This window comes from Apus apus, chromosome Z, assembly GCF_020740795.1.
Source record: "Apus apus isolate bApuApu2 chromosome Z, bApuApu2.pri.cur, whole genome shotgun sequence".
Lineage (NCBI taxonomy): Eukaryota > Metazoa > Chordata > Aves > Apodiformes > Apodidae > Apus > Apus apus.
This window is the reverse complement of record NC_067312.1, coordinates 33,923,277-33,933,958: the sequence shown is the minus strand read 5'-3', so window position 1 is coordinate 33,933,958 and position 10,682 is coordinate 33,923,277. Positions and strand designations below refer to the sequence as shown.

At 39.4% G+C, this 10,682-nt stretch overlaps 1 protein-coding gene across 8 annotated transcripts in view; it reads left to right on the top strand.

The window, feature by feature from the left end:
* The first annotated feature begins 573 nt into the window (after positions 1–573).
* The window catches only part of NFIB (nuclear factor I B), a 176,991-nt gene continuing 166,882 nt past the window's right edge, over positions 574–10,682 (top strand). For 7 of the 8 annotated variants that reach the window (XM_051642229.1, XM_051642227.1, XM_051642224.1 and 4 more), the window contains exons 1-2: positions 574–902; positions 7,078–7,609. In XM_051642229.1, coding sequence (XP_051498189.1) covers positions 873–902; positions 7,078–7,609 — 562 coding nt within the window. In that variant the 5' untranslated portion in view covers positions 574–872. Of the gene's footprint in view, positions 903–3,422; positions 3,458–7,077; positions 7,610–10,682 lie in introns of those variants that run through there. The other variant, XM_051642225.1, reaches the window with a different exon arrangement.

Below are 10,682 nucleotides of genomic sequence, written 5' to 3'. Positions count from 1 at the left end.
CATTTGGGGAGAGAGCTGGAACGCGGTCCGGAGGGTGTAACCAGTGAATTTTTCAACTTCCAAGTTTTGCAGAGTGGGGCGAGGTGGAAGGGGGGAAAGGGGGGGACACGACACGGCGGGAAGCAAACCGGGAGGGAGCGCGAGGGAGAGATTTATCGTTTGAATTTTCAAGGGATCATTTTGATTGCAGTGGGCGTTTGGAAGGCAGTCTCTCCCCGCTGCCCGCAGAGCGAGCAAGCGAGGGCGGGCGGAGGGAGCGGCGGGAGCGGAGGGCCAGGGGCCGCCGGGGGAGCCCGCAGCCCGCCCGCCCGCCCGCATGGTCGCTGCCCCGCGAAGTTTTGGCTGCCATCACTCCCCGGGATTTTCCTGCGCCGCTCCGGGCTGTAACCTTGAACTTTCGAGAGCGTGGTGACAGTGCCGTGATAACCCACCACGAATAACTTATTGAAAAGAAAAATTAAAAAAAAAAAAGCAAAAAAAAAAAAAAAAAAAAGCCAAACAACAACAAAAAAATATCCTCCCGCCCACCCTCCCCCCCCGCCCCCCGGAGTCCTTCCCCCCTCATCTGCAAAACAACCAGCAGCAGCAGCAGCAGCAAAAGCGAGACTCCTGCGCCGCCGACTACAAGAGGGTTAAAAGTGTAGATTGGATTTCACCCCGGGAAATCTAGCACACGGAGTGAACTTGAATCTTTGGCTATTTAAGGAGGACTGGGGTTTGTTGTGAAGTTGTGGTGATCCAGTGCAGAGCCCCGTCCTGATTGATTTCATCTTCCTTGAGTCTCAGATGACTGTAAAATGAATAGATGAAATTACTCCTTTTTGAGGCTTTTCTTAGGGGCTCTCCGGGCAGCGTGTTCTCAAAGCGAAGTCATGATGTATTCTCCAATCTGTCTCACTCAGGTATAGACTCGTTTTATTTCATTTATTTGTTGGTTTATTTATTTATTTTCGAGTGGTTTTTAATTAGTATTATTTTTATATGTGTGAGTTGTTAATGAGTCATTGCTAGTACTTGTAACGGGTTAAAGCACAGTTGTCTGATTCAAACTCCTTGCTTGTCAGATCCAAACTCCTCTCGCAGGAGGGAACAGGAGAGAATAGACTGTACAAGGCCATTCTTTTGGGGAGATCCATTCAAAGTGTCACCCGTAGACAAATACTGTTAATTGTTGGCGCATAACACGTCAAAGGTTAACAAAATGGAAATGAACATAATTACGCTAAAAAGCAGGTTTGGGAAGTATTGGTTTGATTGAAATCAAGCGTTTTGCTCTCTTTTTAGTTCGCCAGTTTACGCTGAGTCTAATGAAAGGGTTTGAAAGGAAAAGTGCTGGTTTTAACCAAAAAGATGAGCGCTCGCCGGCGCGCAGTAATCGCGTCTTATGCTTAATTAATAATGTGTAGATTGCCAGCAGTGCGGGAGATGTGAGCGGGGGTGACCAAGCTGTGGAGTATTTTCTTGTTGGGTTGCGCAGGGGCTTGGCACTTGTCCTTTCCCAGCTAAGCTGCAGCGTTCGCGGCCGGGCGCGCATCCTCCCGGGCCGCGGGGGAAGCTCCGCTTTCTGCACTCACTCGCAGCCGCTTTCCCGAGCCCCGGCGGCCGCTGTCAGCGGGACCAAGCCGGGAGTGGGGGCAGCGGGGGGCTCGGGACAGCCCCGGCGGGGCTCCCCGCCGCCGCCGAGAGAGGCTTTGGAGACCTGGGGGTTTGAAGGCTTGGGAAGTTCCCCGGGAGCGTCCTGGCCCGGCGTGCTATTACTGGGAAGGGAGCGCCGGGGCACCGGCGCCTGCTCCCGAGGGTACAGCCGGGCTGTAAAGCCAGGAGATAGTTTTCAGAAGCATTCGTGAAAGTCTGTCTTAGGAGGATGTGATGTAAACTGATTAAGCGATAACTGCTTGCTTCCACATTGGTGCAACAAATAGCTAAAGAAGCAGAAAATGTGAGAAAGTAAGGTCTCCTGCAGTACAGCTATTAAGCGGCCAACGGTGCACTCAGAGTGGTACGGTGAATAAATAAATATTATTTAAGTAATTCCACAATTAGAAAGCATTGCAATTCAAAAGGATTGAAGTATTCATAAATTGTGAATGGAGATGGAAACAATGATAAGGCTTATTCAGTGATTGGATACAGTCCTGCAGTTTTTTGGCTGACACATTTTTTATTGTTTATATTTTGTTTGGCATCTAAGTGTGATTGACTTAGATATGGATATTTTCAGCAAGTAAACGTGAGCTGCAGTGGAGCAAAGCTGGAAAAGAGTACTCTTGAGATACTTCTTCCAAAGAAAAATGCATGCATGTAGGAAGAGTTCTGTGTAACAGACACACACATGTTTACAGGTACACACATAGACATAATTACTTACGGTGGAATCTGCTATTAGTAAAAAATGATTCTCTGCGGGCTGTCCATCCTGTGAAATTATTGACAGGTAATAAGACCCTTCTACCAGGGTATAAACCCGAGAGTACAACTGAAGAAAGTGTTTTTTACATTAGATACACACACATTTTCACTGCCACTTCTACTAATGCGTATAGTTAATTTTGTCGTTTCCTGCTAAATTCATTCTTCCCCCTCCCATACGTTTTGCTTTTTGGACTTGCAGATGTCATAGATTTCCTCATTCTTTACAAATCTGTATTAAAATACTGCACTCAGGTGTGTACAAACCCACAATATTGGTCTTCTACAGCCAGAAGTTTAATAAGCAGTTCCTGGCTTTCGTGCGTTGATAACTTTTCAATAATACTTTACGGTCCTGCTGTATCATGTGCCATGCAGACACAGTTCCCATATAGTGGTACATACACAGAACACAGTTTCAACATACTGATTTTAATTTGAGATCTTTACCTATTTGGAATGATAAATGCATTTAAAAAATCGTATTTCCATAAATTAAAAATTAAGATTATGCTGGCAATGAAGATGTATACTTTGTGTTATTTATTTATTTATTTATTTATTTAAAGCAAAAGATTTATTAATTTGATTTTGAGTTGTGACTGAGTAGTACTGCCAAAATTGTTCTCTCTATTGTGTTCTCCATCTCAAGGGCTCTTGCAAGGCATGATGGCTGTTGGCTGTAGGCTCAGAAGAAAGTATTTTAATAAAAGTTCTAAACACAGAACACCTGTTTGGACTGAGCTCCTTGCAAAAACAGTAGTTCAGTTTGTGCTGAGATAGTGCCAAAGGACCTTTTAGAAAGAAGTTTAAAATCCAGAGTACAGCTTTAAGACAAATCTTGGCAATCCAAATGTTAATCAACCGCTCTTTCAATAAAAGTCTGGCTGGTGTAAAACAGCTCCCAAGTAAGAATGAAGCCTTACCAAATGCAATTTAATTTTTTGGGGTTCCTTCCCATATGCTGCTCTCCCCCTGTTTTACAATGACTCTGAACTTCAGTTCTCTCTCCTGCTGAAGCATGATAGGCCGCATTTACCGTATGCCTGTAAGTGCTCCGTCTCTTGTGATATTTTTGCCGTGATTTATTTTTACATTATGGTAGTGCAGGAAACTCAGAATATATTGTTGTTTTCTTTTCCTTCTAGAATGTGTTGTTTCACTAGGTGCAGAGAAAATCTGTCCAGGGAAAATAAGTACATGAAGTTTTCTGTAAAACATTTCTAGACTTCTGCTTGCTATATATTTATTGTATGGTCCTCAGTCCAAACTTACATGAATAGATAAAAAATTTATAGAAGCTGAAGTTATGAGAATGGTGCTGCATTTTCCCTTAACTATTTCAAAAAATGAAAACTGGGCCTATCAATTGTCATTAGATCACTGCTATTTTCCCTGTATTTATAAGCTATAGAGATACCATATAATAACTTCCATTTTAATTTAAATTGTCCGAGCACAGTGGTTCACCTGAGCCATTTGATACGACATTTCAAAACCTTACCTCCATAAATCACTTTATTGCAAGAGCAACAGTGGCACATGGTTAAGTGCCACATAAAAAATATTTCAATATTGCCTGTATGACTATTAAGGGGAAAAAAATCAAATTCTGTAGATGACTTTTTAGGCGGCTTAGTGGAGACCGTGTGTGATTAATTGCAAATCTCCATTTAGGACCACTTTTATGGGCACTTCTTGTCAAGTAATGTTGCATTTGAAAGGACTCCAGACACACAATGAATCTCTTAAAGATACCTGATAATATTGCTTTAGCACAGGGTATTCTTTGCTGTTTCTCCTTCACAGTCTCTCACATGTATTTATATCTTTAGGACTTAATTATATTATGAGAGAAAAGCCTGAATACAGTTTTTAAAAGTGGTATTTTTGTTTGTGTGTTTGTTGTGGGTGTTTTTAATTATTATTATTTTTTCTTTTCACACTGTGAATAGGAAACATTCAACCACTACAAGCTGGAATTTAAAACAGTGGAATTCTTCATTATAAAATTTTCATAGATGTAAAATGCTATTGATTATTATTGATAATACTATGTGCATTACCTAGATGCTTAGCCATTCCCAAATAGTTTGTGATGTTCTTCTTAAAAATGAAAATTAGATGTGCAGTATTCCAGCAGTGTAGAATGTGTCCACACTGATTTTATTTACATTTTAAGGTATAAATGCAGAAATCTGTTTAGATGCAGGGGAAATAATTGTATTAGGGCAAAAATTCATTTCTCTTAGAGCTCTTAGTCCCCTGCCTGCACCATACCTTCAGCACCAGCTGTTAGAATTTTCAAAATCTGTAGTAAGTCTGTTTTATTTACTCTAAAAGTAGTTGTAAGGTTTTAACAGCACACATTCTTTATGCTTATAATATTTTTTTTATTTGAATACTTAGATTAAGATGAATTCTGTAGAAGAAAAAATAAACTTTCTCTAGTAGTTATAATTGAGGGGGAAAAAAGCATGGCATCAGAAAGCATATGAAGATAGGGAAGCCTTATCATGGGCTGTGGTTACTCAGAGCAGTTTTGCCTTCCCACACAAAGAACAGATTGTGGTTTAACTCTTTCCATGGCCTAGTTTTATGTGCCAGTACAATATCAGAATTGTTCAAATCTCTGCTGGAAACTACTAATCAGTTTAATTATTGCCTTTGTGGCTTTTTGTCAAGCATCATACTGTACTGCAATGGTTTATGTTCTGAATTACCTTCTTATATTGTCTCTCTCCCTCTTTTTTTTTTTTTTTTTTTTTTTTTTTTTTTCCCTCTCCCCCTCCTGTCCTTCCCCCCTCTGTGATGGTAATATGACCGTAGGTAAACTGCTTGCAACTTCTCTGTTTGATTTGAGGACTGTTAGGTAAGAGAGGTAACTAGATCTTGTGGGGTTTTTTACCATTCAGGAAATTTTGAAGTTTGTTTGAAATTTGAAGATTTAAATAATAAATTCTTGGCCTGAAGCTTCTACAATGGCAGTTTGAACTCTGTATAATTAAGACCATTAGTTATACGTTCATCATTTTTACCTAATGGAGTTAATCAGCCTATTGATTAAACATAATTCATTCCTTGTCTAGCAGCCTAGCTAAAATATTAGTTTGTTAATTGTATTATTGAATGTAATTGTATAAAAAGGTTCAGTTTTAGTTTGATTGCAATGTGCCACTCATTATGATGACCAATCTGCATGGTATTTCAAACTAAATATGCCTACACACAGGAAGAAAGATACCTCCCCTAAAGTCCCCCTTCCAAACCAAAATACAGTAATGTTTGATAACCGTATCACACTGTTTTAAACAGTGGATTTGCTCACAGAAAGAGGCATTAGTTTTTGGGAAAGTCCTATTTAGATGTTAACATGGATGTGTAGGATGGTACTCTAACCAGACAAAACGAATTAATTTAATTGCTATAGGATGTACTTGTAGACGACAACTAAGCATTATCTCCTTAATGCAATCCATGTCACTGTTAGGCTGAAGATAAGAACTTGCAGGTGAAGCCAAATGACAGGCATATTTTGGAACTGCAAATAAATTGCATAGATTTCGTGAAAGCAGAATTTGACCAGTGGTGCACTCGTAATGTCACTCTGCCACAGCATGCAGAAACACAAAGAATGCAAAGTTTGTGCCAAGTTGCCATTTTTCATTGTACACCTCAGATTGATTTTTAAGGGGTTTAGAATAATTGCCACACTCATGTGATCAGTTAACAAATTAACTGACTCTGTGGGGCTTCAAAACTCACAGTGGAGCTGCCTAAAGAGCATAAATGTTATTTTTGTTCTCAACTTCATAAACTTTCATTTTACAGAGTTTGGAGGTGGTGGGAGGGAAGCCTGAAGAGCTGAAAGTACAGAAGGTTCTGTTCAGGATTTGTGTAAGACACACTGTGTCTTTTGCCCACTTCCCTTACTGTATTCTGGTTTCTCTAGTTACCACCACTGGAATGGTGCTGTTTCAGTGCTGGAATGTTGGACGTTTGATAAGAAAATGGATCAAGTTTAATGGCGCATGCTCTTTGTGCCACCAGCAGTCTCTTGCTGAGAGCATGCTCCAAAAGCGGGAACTGTCTGGCATTACACTGAGCATGTATATGCTTTGTGTTTCTGTGCCACAGAGAAGAGAAATGAACTGTGGCATTCGCCTCAGTCTTCTGAATGTTTCTGCTCAGATATTTTAAAACTGTGTAGTGTCCTCTGTGCAATGGTACTTGCTTTGGTGTTAGCTGTTCACTCAGTTATTTAAATGTTAGATAGAAAACATCTTGATAGCATCTCTTTTAAATGCTGTTTTCTCTGCAGCTTTGCGGGATAAAGTGAGGGGAGGCATAAAGAACAAAATCTTCACTTTTTTTCAAAGAGTGAAATATGGGGAAAACGCTCTTCTTTTTTTGTCGTTGACAAAAAGCAGTACTTCTTGTCTGCTGCCTGACAGAAACAGTAATTGCATGAAAGGTGTCTGGCAGAAATTTGTGTAAATTTTAAGTGTTTATTCTTTTTGTCTTAGATTTCACTTTAAGATTTTCAGAAACCTTTCTCGATACTGCTTTGACTACAGGAACTTACTGACTTTGAGTTTTCTTCTTCTCTCTCTCTCTTTTTTTTTTTTTTTTTTTTTTTTTCACCCCCCCCTCCACTTCTTTCCACAGGATGAATTTCACCCGTTCATTGAGGCACTTCTTCCACATGTCCGTGCAATTGCCTATACTTGGTTCAACCTTCAGGCTCGAAAACGCAAGTACTTTAAAAAACATGAGAAACGAATGTCAAAGGATGAGGAAAGAGCAGTCAAGGATGAGCTACTTAGTGAGAAGCCTGAAATTAAACAGAAGTGGGCATCCAGGCTCCTGGCCAAGCTGCGCAAAGATATTCGACAAGAGTTCCGGGAGGATTTTGTGCTCACGGTGACTGGGAAGAAGCACCCTTGCTGTGTATTGTCCAATCCTGACCAGAAGGGTAAGATTAGGAGAATCGACTGCCTGCGACAGGCTGACAAAGTCTGGCGTCTGGATCTAGTCATGGTGATCCTGTTCAAAGGCATCCCCTTGGAAAGTACGGATGGAGAGCGGCTCATGAAATCCCCACATTGCACAAATCCAGCACTTTGCGTCCAGCCACATCACATAACAGTATCAGTCAAGGAGCTTGATTTGTTTTTGGCATACTACGTGCAGGAGCAAGGTAGGAAGCAGACTTGTGTTTCTATGTTAGTATGTCAAACTCTAATTTCAAGTAGCCCTGTTTCCCCTATGGGCTGGCTTCCAGTGAATCATTATTCCGAGGTCTGTAGACGTAATGTGGGTACATAGCCATATGTAAATCAGCATGTATGCGCATCTCCTTACATACAGACACGCTCATACAGACCTGTGTAAATGACGTGTGTCTGATGTATGTGCCTTGTTCCCTTTCAAGAGAGAGTGGGACACACCAAGGTAGTTCTTTAGCTCCACTAAAATTGCCTTTTTTTTTTTTTTTTTCTGCCATGTCAGAAAGGGGCAATAAATTGTGTAGCTTTTCCAGTCATCACTTCAGAAAACATTCTTGTTTTTCAAGTGTTTCTCAGGTTTTTTTTTAAGTTCCTCCAGTACTCTTAGTAACAGATGCAGGTACGTGCAATTGCACAATCACAATAAATACCACAAATATTTATTATTGTCTTTGTAGTTACAAATAATCAAGAATTCACCCCTGATGAACCTACTATCACTTTGAAGAGCAATTGTACACTTTGTTACATTTATAAAATAAAACATGGAAAAGCTTTAGCACAGGAATACTGCTTTTCAAATATCATATGTAGTCAGATGTACAGCATACAGTACTTAACGGTTTATTCATATTTTACATCACTAGCTCATCTTACCTATCTGAGCTTTAGAACAAAGATCTAGGTTGTAATATTTCAAGAGAATTTTCCACGAAAAACATATTTTCACAGTTATACTTGTATGCTTAACTTTATTTGGTAGATGATTCAAATGTGGAAAATTGCATGAACAGTATGGAAGAGCTTCTGAAACTTAGTTTTACAGAATGAAGATAAAAACAGAGCTTTTGATAATAATGTATCAGGGAAAAAATTGTGAGTCACAGTGCATATTCATGTAACAATACTTGTAGGCAATTCCCTGAAATTGTAAATGGCTTTAAGTAGACAAGGGTTGTTTGTTTGTTTGTTTTTCTGATATTAAGCCTTCTGAAATGCTTTTTCTCTGTGAGGGGTCATTTTGGTTTTTTCTGGTGATTATAGCAGCCTCTAGATGTCTTTGTATTGCTGATTGATCTGCAGTAATAAAGCATTTCTATTTTAGCTGCAGAGCTTGATTTGGGAAAGTTTGGCCGCAGATGGTGGGCCATGTCACAGCTTGGCCTGGTAGTAGGCAGAAATGGCCTGCAGAAGGGCAGATGGCAGGCTGTTATCTGATGCCCAATATGTAACCGCAGTATTTAATGGAAGTGCAAGTGGAGCAGTAAGTTTATGTGAATGTATTAATAGGGTTCCATTTTTTGGGTTGTTCATAATGAAAAAACATGATTCATTGTTTTGTTTTCATTTTTCCCTACTTGTAATTTTCTCTCCACAGCAGTAGACAACACTTATGTATTTCACACTGACAGTTACTGCAGAGTCCTGGTAAATCTGATCCCAAATAACACAAGGAGAAAGATTTCCTTGATAGCATTAAATGAAGTAGCTTAATTACAAATAATTTGAACTTCTAAGCGAATCTTGTGAAGAAAAATTCAAATTATATTTTGAGTGCATGTATTGCAAGACATAGCTTATTGATTAATTCTAATAGATTTACCTGTCTCTAAAAGTCAAACTACAAAGGGAGGCAAAATAGTTTAAGTAGCTCTTGAGCCAAAGCAGCTGGGGTCAGAGTACTCTTACATGCTGTCGACTTTTAAGTTGTTGGAAGCCAGTAACTTGGAAGTAGGAGAAGGAATTGCAGGGTATAGCTGATTTTATTGACTTAAATGGATTAAGATTATGAGTTTATTTAGAACACTTGTCTAATCAGAAATGAGTAAGATAAGCATGCTGTAACATTACAACTTTAAAAGTTACACGATGCTACTTTGAGAATATACTGGAAGATGAAGCTGGCAAATTTCTGTGTACCACGTCACCCTTAGTAGACCCTTTTGTTTATTGTCTACTGCATGTATTTTGTATCTGTATTGCTGCTTCACAGTAATTCTTCCATTAACATGTTGTCTCTCCTCTGGAAGAAGTAATATTAAGTTATCTTTGTAAGGTTTTTCGTTTTGTCCAATTTTGATTCTCTGTCTTCATTGAAAGCAGGGTAAATTGTGGTACTTTGTAGTGCCCTTGATTAAAAGCACCAGCCTTTGCAAAAGATAAGCATGAAGTCCACCAAAATGCGGCATTATACACACGCTGTGTTGCTTTTTACTGCGCTTTTAGAATATCTAAACCCGCCTAATAGTATAATGTATAAACTAAGTGGAGACACAGAATCAATTAAATCCCTGAATTAAATATGAAGAAGGAATTAGCACATAAAATTAATAAAAGGGCCAAGTAGTTTGTTTTTTTGTTGCTTTAAAAACAGATTAGGGGGAAAAAAGAGGAGGAAGGGTAGTTCGAGTGCCAGTGATGGTTGCCAGTGGCACCAGGATTGGCATCAGACCTTCTTTGTTTAGCCTAGGATGCCTGTGATTTGTTGGTTGGCATCCGCATTGCAGTGCAGAGTAATGTTACAATATATTGACAATTTCCAGATCTAGAAGTGTCAATAATCCTTTCAGTTCTTAATAAAAAGAGCTTCTACTTCCATGCCTGTCTTGAAAGAAGAAATAAGGACTGACCTATGAAGTTCTGTCATTGACCAGCTTCATCTGGTTGTATTTTTCACTCATCTCCCTCAGAATTCAGCATCTTTTTTTTCCTCCATTTTTCTACTATTCTCTTGTGCTTCAGGATCTAAAAAAAGAAACAAAAAAAACACAAAAAAACCCAACCAAACAAGGAGTTTGACATAGGTTGCAATGCTGCTCCTTTGACTGAAGTGGAGGAAGAAAATGGGAAGTATACATTGTGATCAATGTTTGACATCAAAATAATTCTTAATCATAAAACACTTCTGTGAGTGTCTGCTTATTGTGTATATCAGGTCCAAACCCTGCCCCCTGAGTTTTTAAAAAGCCAAAATCTTGAAAATGGAATGCACGTTGTTTCTATTGACGTAACTGCCTTTTTGGTTTGTTTGGTGGGGCTTTTTTT